At 37.7% G+C, this 18,626-nt stretch overlaps 1 protein-coding gene across 1 annotated transcript in view; it reads right to left on the bottom strand.

The window, feature by feature from the left end:
* LOC134677908 (mitogen-activated protein kinase-binding protein 1) overlaps positions 1-17,978 on the bottom strand; it is a 127,797-nt gene extending 109,819 nt beyond the window's left edge. Inside the window, exon 1 of the mRNA XM_063536354.1 lies at positions 17,477-17,978. Within this exon, the coding sequence (XP_063392424.1) occupies positions 17,477-17,587 (111 nt within the window). The 5' untranslated portion in view covers positions 17,588-17,978. The remainder of the gene's footprint in view (positions 1-17,476) is intronic.
* Between the last annotated feature and the right edge of the window lie 648 nt (positions 17,979-18,626).

Below are 18,626 nucleotides of genomic sequence, written 5' to 3'. Positions count from 1 at the left end.
CCCCAAATTGCGGGGATATTTCTCTTTTACTCCAATGACAGCGTAATAATAGTGACAGAGAAAGATGCCCGCAATTTGCGCACTTGGTTTTTCGCGGTTATATTAGCCCGCGTTGACGTGTATTTAAGTAGTTGCCGTTCCATTAAATCGTATAACAGTATTGGCACACTGATTTTGAAGCATTGACAGTAGTTTAACATCGGTGTTTTTTTCGTATCCAATTATACCGATTGACCAACTATACGACATGTATACGAAAATAATTTCATTATACGAATTTCGTAGCCATATTATACGATCTGGCAGCCCTGGTCCCGTTTTTACCCTTTGGGTACGGAACCCCAAAAACAATGAAAGAAATACATATAAACATATTACAAAAAACCTAACCTTCATTATTAATTTATTATTACGATTGTGACAACTGATTGAACAAAAAATTGAATAATAACCTCTTTACTTGTTATTCCAATAATTATGCAAAATATGCATAGAATAATTATCAATCGCTTCTGCCTACGGGCGATAGTTGTCATGGCGTGGTTATAGATGGCGTATAAATTAATAATTAAATATTAATATTGAATTAAATAATGCCCGAGGTACGTTGGTGGATTAAAAGGTTCGCAAGGTATCCATAATTGAATAAATTGAGTAAGAAATAATATTTTTTATTCATACATTTGCATTATCATTTATCAATTAAATGTGTTAACTGTTAATTTTCATTGCTATCGTATTCAGCCACCTCTCTTTACGTGGGCCATAGTTTTAGATAAACCCTCCAGCGATAACTGTGGGCAAACTACAATTAACCCAACTACAAAAGATCCTAACTCACATGATTAACTATAGCAGATAAGCTCTTTGTCTACCCGAAGATTATACCCATGACCTGTGTCACAGTTTAACCAACTTACCTAATTTCATTCAAATTTATACCTTATTGCATTAGAATAGAGTAGAAAGTACAAGCTTCGTAGATATTGCAGAAGGTCGTCTTATCTATGCACATAGCAAACCTGTCCTACGATAATGTTGAAATATCTTCAACGGCAAAGCTCGTTGAAATTTCAATCTTATGCTTCGGTGTTAAGCTTTAAATTCTTTGGAAGTTTCCGATTCAGGGTCGTGAAATATTTGTACTACTAGTTCCGAACAATTTTGAATTTAGAATGACATTCTTCGCATTGTTCGAGCTAACCGGCTCACCTGTGGTTAGGGTTGCCAGATTGAAAGGCGCTAATATCGGGAAACAATATCAATTTATCGGGATTTTGGGACTTAATTCGGGAAAAAAAATACATTCATATTAAAGTGATTATATTAAAAACAACGATATTTTACATTATTGGCACTAAGTCAGCTCGCTTGCTCGGCGACAGTTCGCAACTTGAAATTATTGTTTTATAACGTGAAGCTGTTTTTCGGGACAAGTTTCACTTTGTCGGGAATCGGGAACACATGCTAAAAATCGGGAGAATCCCGCCAAATCCCGACCATCTGGCAACCCTACCTGTGGTGCTTGCTAAACAAAAATGTAGGGTTTTAATTTATGTAAATTGATTGATTAGTAAAGCTTCGATGCATGGACTGTTTTGCAAATTAAATAACGTAAGCGATAAGTTGCGTGTTTCGTTTGTTTTAATTGAAAACTTCTTCGTTTGTTTTGGGTTTAAGTTTAAATTCGTATAAAATACAACAGCTAGGTGTTAACCTATGTATTAAGAAATTATGTTTTTAAATACTGAATTCGTTGCGTTGGTAACACCATTTTGCTAGGTTTGTTAAGATTGCATATGCATTACAAAACTGAATGTGAAATACAAACAATAGGAGCATATTTTCGTTGTTTCATCTTTATAAAGCAGTGGTTCTTAACCTTTTCAGTCCGGTCACCCCTATGACTAACTAGGGAACCTGATTTTACCCCTCCTCCCAATGGTAATAAAAAATAAAACGTGTACGTTTGTTGTATTGTTATATTAGGTTAGCTTATTACCCCCGTAAAATACCAGTTTTACCCCCACGGGGGTAATTACCCCCAGGTTAAGAACCACTGTTCTAAAGTATTGAAAGTTGAAGTAGGTAAGTATGTACCTAAATTAAAGCACTTCTTTTAGGTATTTCTATATTTCTGGTGCAATACGCTGTCCATAGTTGTCCAACGTGGAAATGTCGTAAGCATTATGGGCGCCTTTGCACCGGAAACGGCAGAACTAGGGAATGCAATACCGGGATACCAGGATCCCGAAATACCGGGATCCCGCATGCAATTTGCGGGATTAATCCCGCTCGTAAATTAAGCGGGATCCCGCGGGATTTGCGGGATCGAAGAGCGACGTGGTTCTTACGTGTTACTACAAGGAACACAGGCTCGGGCACGTGCCTACTGGCGAAAATTCTTCACGGAGCCTAAATGCATCTATGGAGGAAAGGGGTAATGACACAGAAGAGCATTTTGCCCGAATTTGTCTATTTATTTCATCACACTTGCTCGTAAAAGGTGTTATTTTACGTAGGCGACGCGGTCCGTAAATCTTAAATTTGTACCCAGGGAATTTTGTTATGTAGGTACGTCCGAAATTACACAGATTTTTTATTGTTTTCCCTCTTTTTTCCTCACAGGTGTGATGAAAAACATTATGTGTGCCACGAGTGGTACAGGACTTACGAAATCGCGTTAATTAAGCCTTTACACACGTTCTTAGATTCTTGATTACTGTCATTATACCGTATTATTTTAATACAAAATTTACTATTTCTAATTTTAGTTTACTTTTTGTTTTCAACCTTCAAATTTAGTACTAATTCATAAAATTGTATACTAACTTGCGGGATCCCGCAAATACCGGGATCCCGCGGGACTTAAAATGGCAATCCCGCGGAATACCGGGATTGAGTTCCTCATGCGGGATTGCATTCCCTAGGCAGAACCAAGTCAGTTTAAAGATACTAATACTAATATATATTGACACAGATATACCAAAATGTTACAGTAACATTTGAGGTCAACCGTACACAGACATATTTATTGGAGCAAACCTTGGTCTTATCCCATTGTAATAAAGTATATATCTTATAACGACACAATTATCTTTTCTCAGTGTGGCTAAGCTATCTTATTTGTAGTGTCTAATGCATGACATCACTGTAAATTAATAGTACCTATTGCTACATGCTGCGCAGTTGACTGCCCACTGCCTAGGGTCAGACTATTGTCTTTAGGTATACCTAAGCTCTAGTCACGCGATGATTTTTTAGGGTTCCGTACCCAAAGGGTAAAACGGGACCCTATTACTAAGACTTCGCTGTCCGTCTGTCTGTCACCAGGCTGTATCTCACGAACCGTGATAGCTAGACAGTTGAAATTTTCACAGATGATGTATTTCTGTTGCCGCTATAACAACAAATACTAAAAACAGAATAAAATAAAGATTTAAATGGGGCTCCCATACAACAAACGTGATTTTTGACCAAAGTTAAGCAACGTCGGGAGTGGTCAGTACTTGGATGGGTGACCGTTTTTTTTTTGTTTTTTTTTGCATTATGGTACGGAACCCTTCGTGCGCGAGTCCGACTCGCACTTGCCCGATTTTTTTTATTGTAAATTAGTCGAAGAGAAAAGTGGTGCGCCGACGCAGACCGTAATTTCAAGCATACTTGACAACAATGACAACACATATATGTATATAATATATCTGACGCAGTTAACGTGCAGAGGGTTCTGTCTGCTGAAATCACCGACCAATACGACCTTAAAAAAACCGGCCAAGTGCGAGTCAGACTCGCGTTCCAAGGGTTCCGTACATTACTAAATTTTTAACAATATATTTTTTTTTTATATTGAAACGCGAGTGAATTGCCTTTAAAAAACCCGTAGGGGTCGGATCAAAAACTAAGTCGGATCGGACCAATTCCGACTCACGCTTGACTACATATTTCTAATAGGTTTTCCTGTCATCTATAGGTAAAGACCTATTTTATGTATTTTTTTCATAATTTTAGACCCAGTAGTTTCGGAGATAAAGGGGGGGGGTAGCCAAAAACCTCACCCATTATCACCAAGGGGGAGGGGGGTGAAAAAGAAGCCGAAAACACCTCGCGTGATTTGTGCACAACCCCTTACATGTTCGAATCGGGCCGTAAGACTTGCCTAGAGTTAGGACCAAGAAGTCTGCAGCGATTTTGATAGCCCACGCAGTGCCAGTGTTATTTATACGTCATAAATTCATAGAAGTTTGACGTTTAAAATAACACTTGCACTGCGGGGGCTATCAAAATCGCTGCAGACTTTTCTTGGTCTAACTATATCAACAAAACGCACAGAGCGTTAGAAATCCTTGGATAACGTTAAGATTTACGCGCTCAGTTAGCTAAGCGACATGCCGAGCCCGGTCTTGCCTTACAAGGGCTGCAGGAAACTGTATAGGAAGCGTAGCTACGGCAAGTACGGAAGGCATACCTATACGAGGGGGCGCCACAAGCCTTCAGTAAGAAGTGCATATACTTGGAAAAATTTGACTAATGCCGCTGTGGCCCGGTGGCCGAGTGGTTCAGGCGCCTGCCGCGATAGCAGAGGACGCGGGTTCGATTCCAGCCTGGGGCACTGGAGGCCTTGGTTACTTTTTCTTAGTATATCACATTTATTTCAGTTTATATACGAGTTTGTTTTTTAACCGACTTCAAAAAAGCTTAGGTACATACTCGAAGACTATTAGACTGATTAAAAAAATACCGACCAATTACAATGCCTCTGAACACAAAAATCTAAATTTCGTTATCTTCGCACCGATTTGCTTCGTCTCTCTTGCATATAAGAGAGATAACGTAATTTCGATTTTCGTGTTTCGCGGTAGGCACTCTAACGTCACAGCAAAATATAAGCGATTATTTTTAGGGTTCCGTACCCGAAGGGTAAAACGGGACCCTATTACTAAGACTCCGCAGTCCGTCCGTCCGTCCGTCCGTCCGTCTGTCACCAGGCTGTATCTCACGAACCGTAATAGTACCGGAATGTATTTCTGATGCCGCTATAACAACAAATACTAAAAAAGTACGGAACAATCGGTGGGCGAGTCCGACTCGCACTTGTCCGGTTTTTATTTAACAGAGGCACGGTTCATTTCATGGATGGACCCTATTAAAATGTACAAAATAGCAAATTTTTTACTTATAATACTTGACCCACTAAATATAAGAATTATAAATTTAAGAACCAAACCAATTAGTTCAGAGATTGAACTGACAATAATTAATTAACACATAGTTTAACATGTAAGCTTATATACATTGGACACAAAAGGCGATGACCAAAAACCGCGGTCGTGGGTCGGAAAGGTCGTTCCAAGGTCGGGGAACACATTGCGTAATAACTAATAACATGTGAGAATGTAAACAAAAAATGTAATATATTTTGGATCTCAATAAGACTCTAATGAGTACTGACTTTTTTGAATGCAAGGGCAATATAGCATATAAGTACAGACAGTAGCGAAGTACCTAAACGGGCAGTCACCAAAAATATCTGTACCTATAGTTCGTTTTTTTTAGCATTAAAAAGAACTTGCAAGAAGGTAAGCGATCTTGACATGTCTTTTAATTGAAAAACGCTTTTTAAAATTCAAAAACTAGTACTTATGAAAGCAGAAGAATATAAATGATCGTATTAGATTCATAATTATTACATATTTGCCGTAACTTATTTTTATAATGTGTTTTTCAATTAAAAGACACATCAAGATTGTTTACCTAATGCTAAAAAAAACGAACTATACACTATATAACTTACATGTTTGGTATACCTGGTAATGTAAGTTGTCAATAAATAAATAAATGATAAATAAATGATATAGTACAGAATAAATATTAGTACTAGGTACAAAAGGTTTACTCTCTAACAAAACGCGTTTATTATGACAGATATGACCGCAAGGTGGCGCGCGAGCAGGCGTCCGTTCTGTAACGGCCAAGGACCGGAAAACCCCTCTTTACGCTTAATCCTATCAATTCGGTAACCCAATCGTTTCGGTTACCTTATCATTCGGTAACCCTATCATACGGTTACCTGATTGTAATGGTAAGCTTATTGAAACGGTAACCCTAACATTGTTAAGGGTTTTCAACAGGTTTTCATTCAGTTATGGTAACCTTTATTATCCGTTGCTTATTGGTTTGCTACATTTTTAGTACATTATTGTCGAGGCTCGGAAGCTACTTGCGGGCTGAGGATTCGTTTTAAACGGACGACCTATAATTTTATTATTACAGGACCGGAAGTATTTATTTTATATATTATATATGTTATTTATTGTATTTATTTTATTTCTTATTTTATTTATGTTAATTCTGTTATTTATGTTATTTATTTTATTTATTTTATTTTTTTTATTTATTTTATTTTATTTATTTTATTTACTTTATTTACTTTATTTACTTTATTTACTTTATTTACTTTATTTACTTTATTACTATTTATTTTATTTAATTTATTTATTTTATTTATTTTATTTATTTTATTTATTTTATTTATTTTATTTATTTTATTTATTTTATTTATTTTATTTCTTTATTTATTTTATTTATTTTATTTATTTTATTACTTTATTTATTTTATTTATTTTATTTATTTTATTTATTTTATTTATTTTATTTATTTTATTTATTTTATTTATTTTATTTATTTTATTTATTTTATTTATTTTATTTATTTTATTTATTTTATTTATTTTATTTATTGTATTTATTGTATTTATTTTATTTATTTTATTTATTTTATTTATTTTATTTATTTTATTTATTTTATTTATTTTATTTATTTTATTTATTTTATTTATTTTATTTATTTTATTTATTTTATTTATTTTATTTATTTTATTTATTTTATTTATTTTATTTATTTTATTTATTTTATTTATTTTATTTATTTTATTTATTTTATTTATTTTATTTATTTTATTTATTTTATTTATTTTATTTATTTTATTTATTTTATTTATTTTATTTATTTTATTTATTTTATTTATTTTATTTATTTTATTTATTTTATTTATTTTATTTATTTTATTTATTTTATTTATTTTATTTATTTTATTACTTTATATATTTTATTTAAATTATTTATTTATTAACATTATTTATTTTAATTATTTTATTTATAATATAATAAGATTTAAAATAAGAACACACCACACGGGTAGGTATAAAGATAAGCAAAGGAACGGCAAAAATACTTGTTTGTGCTGGAGGCTTCATAGATCGCCCATGCCAACCTCGGTTATTCAATAACAAGTTGAATTTAAGTGGGCGTAAAGATTGCAATCGTTTGAACTAGTCAAAAACCTTATAATGAGGTAACTGAATAGACTGGGTTTTTATTTCGGTTACCGGTAACAGAGGTTAACCGTATCTGATACGGTTACCGAATCAAAGTGTTACCTTATCATACGGTTACCGTTATGGTAGGGGTTTTTACAACCGCTTCTAAAATAACCCTATGAAAAACCCCGGTTAAGGTAACCGGTTCCTGTCCCTGGTAACGGCGCGCGGCAACTACTACTGCTAGACACCAAAATTGGTGTGGGCCGCATGTACTTGTAGCGACGCGACGAAACCGCGGAGTGAGCCACGCCTGACTGCAGTGGCGGTGCGTTCATAACCGATTCCAACAGCTTGCCTATTTTAAGGGAGGTGGGCACTGCACCTCATCTTAGCCAATAAGGCTTAAAGGGGCCACTGATTAACAGTCCGCCGGACGGTATCGGCCTGTCAGTTAGAACAAAATATTGACAGTTCCGAACATCGGACAGGCCGATACCGTCCGGCGCCGGCGGACTGTTAATCAGTGTGTCCCCTTAAAGACAAAGCGACTCAAATATGTAAGACTACATTACCACTGGGGCAGAGATAAGAGAAAGACTAATAATTATCATTGGTACTATTGGTAGTAATCCACATCTGTTCTCCGCTCAGCTGGATTACAACCAATCTCTTATTTTCGCCTCAGAGGAAAGGCAGCTTTAGGTCCGGCTTGTCCAGTCACCTGCAATAATATGTTACTCTTCGAAGGCCGCAAAAATATCTGACACGCTCTTATGGCTCTACAAATAAGACCGTGTCAGATATTTTTGCGGCCTTCGTTGTGTAACGTATTATTGCAGGTGACTGTCCACTAGGTATGTTTGATGGCTCCTCTACAGGATGGGCCAACGCCGGCCACTCCAAGGGACGCAGCCATGCGGTAGAATGAGATAGCAATATCACTTGCTCCCTCTAACGAATAAATGCGTCCCTTGGAGTGGCCGGCGTTGGCCCATCGTGTAGAGGAGCCATGACGCGCCGCCACTAGCATTTACACGGCCGATTAACTTTTTCTGCTGACTATATGGAATAAAGGCCGTCACACACCACGTGCGTAGGTAACCGGAGTCATGATGACTGCATTTAACCATGTGGTGTAGTTCGGCCTTTACCGATGAGGGCACATTTTTGCGTAACCTGCCTATGAAAGTGATAACTACTTTGACAGTTCTACGTAATTTTACTAATGAGTTCTTTGGAAACCATAAAACTACGTTAGTAACCGTTAAGTACATTTTTACTGCATCTAATAATAGCTCTGACAAGTGACCTAACGTAATATATAACGCCTCTTTACCGTTTTATTACAGTAGTGTTAAATTTTACGACTCTAACATAACTAGATGTTATCTCACGCTAGAGACGTGGATAAATAAAGACTGCAGTTTCACCATTCAATTGTGTGGCTAGCTGGCTAGGGGCACAGAATAAATAATAGTACTAAGTACAGAAGACTCACTCTCTAAGAAAACGCGTCTGCTACGATCAGCACAGATATGGCCGCTAAGTGGCGACAGCGCCACGCGCGGGTTATGGCAAACCCCAAAATTGGGGCCGAACGGAAGCACTTTTAGCTACCTGTAGCAAAGCGACGAAATCGCGGAGTGAGACACGCCTGCTAGGGAGTATTGCAATGTTCTGCCGCCAGAGTGCAGCACTAGCTCCTCTAGTAAACCATTAACTTATACATACTGTACGTTAAACGGTTTTTTGACAAGTTTTTACAGACGGTGAAATATGACATTGATGCATCAAGGCGGTTTGTTAACAAGGGCCTATCGGGAAACGCGAAAATCGACATTTAGTTATCTGCTTCTTTATCGCTCGAATATACAACCGACCGCTGCATTGCATTAGGGTATAAATTATATTATGGAGATGACACATGTTACCCTACCTGTTGAGTTTGAAAAATAAAATAATGCTTTGATCATTGAAAAATTTAATTTTCACCTCACCAGCTCGGAAAGAATTACTTTGCACTTCAAAAACGAATAGCAAAGTTGCATTTTATCCACATGTGAGGCAAAGTAATCAAATGCAAATTTTGAGTTGTTTTCTTATGTTTGCTGGTAGAATTGACTTTTAAATGATGATTATGGATGATAAATATTTAATAACATTTATTTGGATTCGATTTTGTTGTGTGTTTGTTTAATATTTTACATTTAATATTTGCTTCGGGTTGGTGTGGTGAAAAATTTTGTGTTTCACTCGGGGGCAAATTTTGTTTAACTCTCGTGCTTTGAAACCCTCGCAACGCTCAAGATTCCATTCTTCGAACCACTCGCTACACTCGTGGTTCAATTTTGAAATCTTTCGCTTGCTCGGGTATCAATATTAGCACGAGCGGTTAAACAACAACTTTGCCCCCTTGTAAAACAAATAACTATTTTTCGTGCGTGACGTTTCGTGATGCGAGTAGGTTATGGGCATTCTTTATTATTTTATTGTCTATGCTCACACTCATACAGTTTAGCATGTGACGTTATTGTTTGTCTTCATCTGTGTCACTTCCATACAAATATTACACTGTAGAGTTTTACTATGTGTTGTCTATGAAATTATCTGATTGGCACTAGATTTAATTCAATAAAAAAAAAGTTAAAATTTTACATGCATAACGTCTACTCCCACCATTTTCTTTGTACAGTCAGCACCAGAAGTTGCTAAGCGGGCGAGGTGTTCAAAATTACCTTGACACGCTCTTATTCCCTTAACAATAAAGTCGCGTCAAGATCATTTTGAACACCTGGCCCGCTTAGCAACTTCTGCTGCTGTATAACATTTTTTTTCGGAGGAGGGTTCGTGTGACTCTTTAAGTGCATCACAGCTTCTTGACCAGGGGTCTCCAATCCCAGCCCGCGGGCCAGATCCGGCCCGCGACGCGTTCCAATCCGGCCCACCGACACCCAAAGCGAGTGCCCACTGTCCGGCCCGCGGGAGCCAGGCTCCATCATCATCATGGGCCTTCGAGTCTATTACAGACTATACAAGCTGTGTCAGGTAGGGAGACAACGTTTTTCGAGGCTGTGTAAGCCAATACTGGAGCGGCAAACACGACCACATGCCTGGGGCTCAGCAGTCATTGAGAGTGAAACTGTTCCTAACAGCAGCAACCAGACACCGTCCCGGGCGCAAAAACCGACAATGGCCCGCGCCGAAAGTTCCTGAGGCGCAATATGGCCCTCAGCTAAAAAAGTTTGGAGACTCCTGGCCCCAATTTCACATCGGTGACAGGTGCGACGAATTGTAAAATCACTGTTGCTGACGTCACAGGCATCCATGGGCTACGATTACCACTTACCATCGGGCGGACCGTATTCCTGTTTGCCACCATCATTGTATTATTAAAAAAACTTTATTATATCGGAAAAAAACAGATATTTCTCCTGCGAAGTTTTTGACATATGTCAAAGATTTAGAAGAATTGTAGGTAATTCTTGACAGGTAATGAGTTATACTTATATGTCAGAATTTCGTGACAATTGTAGTGTTTCTTGTGACAATTGTCATAAACTTAGCAAGAGAAATATCTGTTTTTTTCCGATATCATAAAGTTTTTTTTAATAATACAATGATGGTGGCAAACAGGAACATGGCCCGCCCGATGGTAAGCGGTAACCGTAGCCCATGGATGCCTGTGACGTCAGCAACAGTGATTTTACAATTCGTCGCACCTGTCACGTTGGTGAAACAGGGGCCTGTTCTTATTTATTTATTTATACTTTATTGCACAAAAAGAAAACTTATCGTACAACAGGTGGACTTAAAGCCAAAAGCATTCTCTACCAGTCAACCTTAAGGCAAAGCAGAGGGATTGTGGGTGGTGCTACTAATCACTAAAGCTATTCTGAAATTTTCTTTTTCTTCTTGACTGTAGTCACTGATGCACTGGTGCAATATCACGTGTCAATTACAGAAAAGTAAGACAAATCTTCGTCTACGAGGAAATGACATTATCCGGTCAATTTAAAAATTATTACAAACAGCACGTGTGGGTTGGGCTTCAATTTATTCGTCCTTTAAAAACGGAGGTCCATGATTCGCTTTATATTGTTTGCGATTTGCATCCTAAGGGAACCTAGCTGTAATCAACGTGGCTACGTAGGAAACCCCAAGGAGTTGTCAGTACGTTGCCGGCGTTTAAGAGGGAGTACGCTCTTTTCCTGAATGTCGTATCGGCCCGCAAATACCGCAGGCGACAGTTGATTCCACATAATTAATATTTATTATCATAATTAATTCCCGCGCTGTATAGCGATAGCAATCCTTTGCGCGAGAAAGCTGCCTGCGCGATGGGCACCTTGCCGAGGGGCCTAGGCTTAGAAGGTAGGTTTTAGGGATTTTTATTGTTTTGTTAGGTTTAGTTTTAGTTAATTTATTTTTTAGGCACTTGTATTAAGTTTGTTATATATGTGCAAAGCTTGCGTTATACCTGCTTTATCCCGGCATTTTGCCACAGCTCATGGAAGTTTAGAGTCATTTGTGTTCATCAGTTCACACAAATAAATGCCCTTACCGGGATTCGAACCCAGGACCATCGGCTTCGCAGGCACTCACTACCCACTAGGCCAGACCGGTACGAATGGTCCAAGGGGGAGGTCCAAGAAGGGGGAGGCCTATGTTCAGCAGTGGACGTCTTATGGCTGAGATGATGATGACTCCGTACAAAACTTTGTTCACGGAACACTTATGGAATCACTTCGGTCTTGCAAATCAGTTAAATGCGTTTTTTTATCTTTAATAATTACTTTTTATTTAATTATTAAGTTTTATTCCTCTTCAAATTTTTCCCCATACATGAGGACAGTCTTATGGGCCACACATTTCCCAATATGGAAGAAGTTTCGGTTACTTGAAGGGTATTTGTTCATTCAAGCATGTCAAACACATACACAAACACATCAACTAAGTAACCAGTACTTAATAAGTTTATCATCGGCTTGCCAAGGTCGAAAAACATTCCGTTACATTAAGATTCTGCGGCAGACCGTGATTGGTTACATACGGAGGTATCTGATCACTTATTTATATTTAGACAAGAAAAAAAAAGGTGATTTAAGTACGTAATTTGTAAAACTGACATCAACTGAGTCTTTTATACATATAAACTTAACGTTTATCTATAGTTCGTTTTTTTAGCATTAGAAATAAGGTAAACAATCTTGATGTGTCTTTTAATTGAAAAACACATTTTAAAAATAAGTTAGCGCAAATATGTAATTATGAATCTAATACGATCATTTATATTCTTCTGCTTTCATAAGTAATAGTTTTTGATTTTTAAAAAGCGTTTTTCAATTACAAGTCATGTCAAGATCGCTTACCCTCTTCCAAGTTCTTTCTAATGCTAAAAAAAATGAACTATAGTTAAGAAAAAAAAATGTGATTTAAGTACTTAATTTGTAAAACTGACATCAACTGAGTCTTTTATACATATACAACTTAATGTGTATCTATCTATCTATCTTATACCTTTAAACGAGCAAATCTTGTTTATTTTTATATATATTTCGGGCATCTCGGAAACGGCTCTAAGTATTTCGATGAAATTTGCTACATGGGGGTTTTCGGGGGCGATAAATCGATCTAGCTTAGGTGTTATCTCTGGGAAAACGCGAAATTGAGTTTTTATATGTTTTCCGTGCTCGTTCTTCCAGATATTATATGTATATTAAGTACATTATGTAGAACTTAACTTATACTTAATGTATTTTTTATAGAGCTAACTTTAAAGTTTTTCTATGTTTATTAGCCTAAGTAGTATGTTTAGTAACCTTAGTATATTTTCGGTTAAGAGTCTGCTGTTACAAAAGTACAGTCGAATTCACAAACAACGTTCCAAAAATATATTCACAAGACCTTATAGTCACTCAGTGTCTTAGATGTATATATTTTTCGAACGTAGGCCTGTCAACATGTTTTTGATCTTGACTGTACCTACAAAATTCTACCAGTAGCTTTACCACGAGTTCCTGACACCGACATATGTATTCGTTAGCGTGAGCGTGACTTACTTTCTATCAATCTCGCTCGTACTGGCATATTAGTGCGAGCGTGATGTGTATAAAGTAAGTTACGCAAACGCTAGCGAATATGTCAGCTTAACCTACTGGATCGTTTTGACATTTGACATGTAACATACTTTGCAAGATTGTCGAAACAACAACCTTGGATATTGTGAGTTATCGATCTTCTTGTCAAGTCATATTCTCATCATTTATAACGCCCAAACATGTCATTTCAAGCACATTTTATATTATTGTATTGACATTCAAGTATGCGCTTATAAAATTATTGAGGACTCTTAGAAGCTTAGACGTGTGTAATATCTCGATATGCCCGGTTTTACGATCTGCCGCTGATATGAATATAAAGAAAAAATGTTTGGTTACATGTTACTTAATATTGAGTGAGATTCAATGTTTAAAAGAAATTAGATTCTTCTAGTTTTTGGTGTACAGTCGCGATCAGATATATCGTAGCGGCCTATGTGTTAACAGATATCTGAACACGCCTCTATTGTTAGGGCGTTAGAGTGCGTGTTCAGATATTTTCGAGCACGTCGGCCGCTCCGATATATCTGATGGCGACTATACATATAAGTATGTCTTTCAACTATTATTTGTATTTTTAGTGTTCCGTACAAAACTTTGTTTTTTATTAGGTTTAACAGCCTGGACATTTTGACAATCTTTTACGACAACAACTTAAAATTATACTTTTTAAAATATGTATAAACAAAACAGTACCTACTCAAGTTATTGTAATTTGACTTTGGCAAGAGCCTAATTAACACTAATCTCACCCTATCATTAAATTTGCAAACTCAATCTAAAAGACAAACGTCAAACAAAAATACATACACAATTAAAAAGATCCATACAGCCAAGTCACAAGAAACCTCCACACAACCAAATCACATACTCAACCATAGACACTTCACAATAACTTTTTAAACACATTCACTTGCACTAGCGATGCAGGCGTCCGCTGCGTATGGCGCGGAGCGACTGACTGAATAGTAGTGGGGGTATGGAGGATGTAGGAAGTTCATAGTTTAGACTGTGATTAGTTGTATTAAATATATTAAAAAACCGGGCAAGTGCGAGTCGGACTCGCGCACGAAGGGTTCCGTACCATAATGCAAAAAAAAAAAAACAAAAAAAAGCAAAAAAAAAACGGTCACCCATCCAAGTACTGACCCCTCCCGACGTTGCTTAACTTTGGTCAAAAATCACGTTTGTTGTATGGGAGCCCCATTTAAATCTTTATTTTATTCTGTTTTTAGTATTTGTTGTTATAGCGGCAACAGAAATACATCATCTGTGAAAATTTCAACTGTCTAGCTATCACGGTTCGTGAGATACAGCCTGGTGACAGACGGACGGACGGACGGACGGACAGCGAAGTCTTAGTAATAGGGTCCCGTTTTACCCTTTGGGTACGGAACCCTAAAAACGGGTCACTCACGCATTTTAAGACGAAAAACGCTCTACTTAAAATACGTGAGTGACCCGTTTTTAATTATATTTAATATGTCTGTGTTTCACGGAAGTTTTGTTATTAAAATTGTGATTAGTTGGTATTTGGTATATCGTTTAACTTCACGATTAATCTTAGGGCTATAACCTAGGGTTAACGTCTATACTGTACAGTCACCTGCAATAATATGTTACACAACGCAGGCCGCAACTGACGCTCTTATTACTCAGAAGCGCCAGCTTCCAGCCGTTTATGGATTGTAGAAAATGTAAATAAATCTTAAAATTGTGACTTACAAATCCTACAACTTATATTTTAAACACCCATGTTTATTATATAATTCTCGCTTCTGTAGAATTTCCAAAGGGCCCTTCTTCGTCTCGCGCGACACTCGCTTTGCCTTAAGCACTCTCCACTAGAGATGGGCCGAATATTCGGTAATCGACATATTTTTCAATGTTCGTATTCGGCCGAATAGTTCGGTTCGAACTGCCGAATATTTACCGAATAACTAACTATTTTGGCTCAGCGATCCAAAGAGAATCTTGGCCTCCGAAACGAGAGCGTGCCACCTGTCCCGATCCTGCGCAACTTCCTGTCAGTTACTGACGCGAAGCTGATGGCTCATCTAGACAATGGGCCAACGCTGGCCACTCTAAGGGACGCAGCCATGCGGTAGAATGATATATCAATATCACTTGCTCCCTCTAACGCATAAATGCGTCCCTTGGAGTGGCCGTCGTTGGTCCATCGCGTAGAGGAGCTATGAAGCAGATCCGCCGCCACACTGTCTTCCCGACGACCCACCGGACGGCTACCAGTCGGTCGTCCCAAGAACGCCGAATAACCGTCTCATGGCTGATCACTTCGCGGTCAGCCATGGAGACGGTTCCGTTTCTTTTCTTAAACATTCCCGGCCGGTTCAGAGCGGAAGGGTCGAAACACGGGGGGCCCGATTAGGATTTAGAAATAGACATCTATGAGATATTTTTTAGACATCACCAAGATACGATAACAATATGTTTAAGATCTAACCTGTCAAATTTGACATTTGTGCGATTCTGGAGATACTCTTGAACGATTTCCACAGGATATGACTTAGAGATCCAATTCACATCTAATAGATATCTTAATACTCTATCTAACGTAAAAGTGACATTGGTTGCCCTAATTGCGCTGCAAAAGAGAACTAGTTGTAAGTTGATATCTAAACTATAACGTATCTAGAATGGATCTAGTACGTGTCGTCTCTTGTGAATATCTTGAAGTTCGAATACGGCAGGGGGAGTGCAGATCGCGGACCTGTATGTACTTGTTTTCAGCGTTTTAGCCCAACCGAATATTCGTATTCGGTATGATCTGAACCGAATATTCGTATTCGGTATGATCTGAACCGAATATTCGGCCGGATAACCATATTCGGCCGAATAACTATATACGGCCCATCTCTACTCTCCACGTTACATAAGCATCAGATTCAATTTGGATGTGTTTACACGCTTTAAGGACGCTAGACGTGTGTGGCCCTGTTTGTACAGTCGCCATCAGATATATCGAAGCATCCAAGGCGCTCACAAATATCGGAACACGCCTCTATTGTCAAGGCGTTAGAGTGCGCGTTCAGATATTGTGAACACCTTGGCCGCTCCGATATATCTGATGGCGACTGTACAGTCAGCTGTTATAATAAATCACAAGAGCGCGGCGCGAAAACGTTTCAGCTTTTTAAATTGGCTCACGCTAAAACTTCTAAGCTCTAAGTTCATGCTAAAATAGCTTATTTATAGTTGGTCAAGCAGATCTTGTCAGTAGAAAAAGGCGGCAAATTTTGAAAAATGTAGGCGCGAAGGGGTATCGTCTCATAGCAAATTTGAATTTCGCGCCTTTTTCTACTGACAAGATTTGCTTGACCATCTATATGTTCTGACGCGCTATTTTTAATTATTTTCGGATTAGTACAAGTATACTATTACGCTTTTTTTGTAGATATTTAAAGGTTATTATCATTAGCGCCATCTAGCGGCGAATAGCGGAAGTACGACATATTTTCTAACATCAACCTTGATTCACATAAGATATAAGGACTCATCAAGTTATTATAAGCTTTTCGTATTCAATTTGGCCGAACGTGTGTGGCCTTGTACAGTCCCTATTTTTTATTTGGGGCATTGTCTATGAAAAGGGACCTTATTGTCGATGGCGCTTACGCCGCACAGCGTCGCGCGGCATTGTATTTATATCGGAGCATCGTTAATAATGGCGTAAGCGCCATCGACAATAAGGTCCCATTTCATAGATAACGTCACAATTTTAATAAACAACTTACAAAACATGTAAGTTATAGGCTTAAACTTTACATTAATGAGCTAAAATAATTAAAATATCAAATGGATGATCATATCATCGATGCTTATAATAATCCTAGAATGGCTATATGATGAACGTTTTCTACTTGTACAACTTCTTCATCTCTTTCTTAGATTTTAGATTATCATTACTTTCTTATGTGAAACCTGACTCTGTTCTACAAAACTGGAAAAGTATAATACAAATCACCGCGGCACCTGTCTTTGCAAAATCTTATTTTGCTACCGCCATCTACCGGAACTAAAACGAAGCTAAAACTTACCCGGTCCGATATCGCCTCCTCAGTCTTGCCCCTCTTGAGGCCCGGCGCGCGCACCACACTCGAGGCGGGGGGCGCCCCGCCCGCGCTCGCCCTTATAAACCCCGCCTCCATCACCGCATAGTTCCAACACTCACACACAGATGGCGCTCATATCACTTCACTAAGCTAGCTTCATCTACACATAGTTTCGCTACTCGAACACAGAGGGCGCTTATAACAATTGGAATTGTTTCACTACTCAAACACAGATGGCGCAGTTGTAAATTTGCATAATATTTTAAAACGGACGTATTTTCAATTTCAGGAACTGATTTATTTGAGCATTTTTGAACGGAATAAAATACACTTTTGACACTGCGAGTTTACATTGTTTAAACACTGCGGGTGTGCTGTCTCACTCGGTTGCCATGCCTGCGAAAGAGAGAGATGATCAATTAATATTAATGAAGAACGAGATAAGTTGAATGGAACGGGTTATGGTAGTTAAAATAATATCGCAACTAAAGTAAGGTGACCAGTACTTCGACTTAATACAGAGAGAATAGGTGACACACAAATTGACACTTTCGGTGCCGGGCGCCCCGTTTCCAGTACAAAATGAACTCAAATCGTGGTCTTGGCAGCGAATGTGTTAATACTTAATAGTCATCATTATTACTCTTCAAAGACAGTTCTGTCGAAAACCAGTGTGAATCTGATATACATTAAAGGGGATAAATAAACTGTATTAGGTACTTACTCGTATCTTTATGTATAAACAGAGAAATTAAACAATGTATTTTTAAGCAACATGTAGCTCTTATTGATTTTATTTCCTAAACGGTTTGGAGTACGTAGTATGTACTGACACTGACATTGTACGAGTATAATGTATGTGCAGTTATATGTTATAGTAATTGTAGTTTCACACATATACACTTAGGTGCCAATAGTAGCATCTTAGTAGAATGTGGAGAAGTGGATGTCGATCGAGGAGAGGGGCACATGATTAATACATACCAGTACTATTTAAAATTTCCTACATATCAGCCTTACATATGATATACTTAGAATTTACGGTTATTTTGTAATTTAGAATCGAAAAGTAGAAAAAAACACATTTTTATTTTTTCGAATATTTCTAGTTCCTCTTAAGGAAACTCCAAATAGG

The sequence above is a fragment of the Cydia fagiglandana genome, chromosome 27 (genome assembly GCF_963556715.1).
Source record: "Cydia fagiglandana chromosome 27, ilCydFagi1.1, whole genome shotgun sequence".
Classification (NCBI taxonomy): Eukaryota; Metazoa; Arthropoda; class Insecta; order Lepidoptera; family Tortricidae; genus Cydia; species Cydia fagiglandana.
Note: the sequence above shows the minus strand (reverse complement) of the source record. Positions and strands in the feature narration are given on the sequence as shown.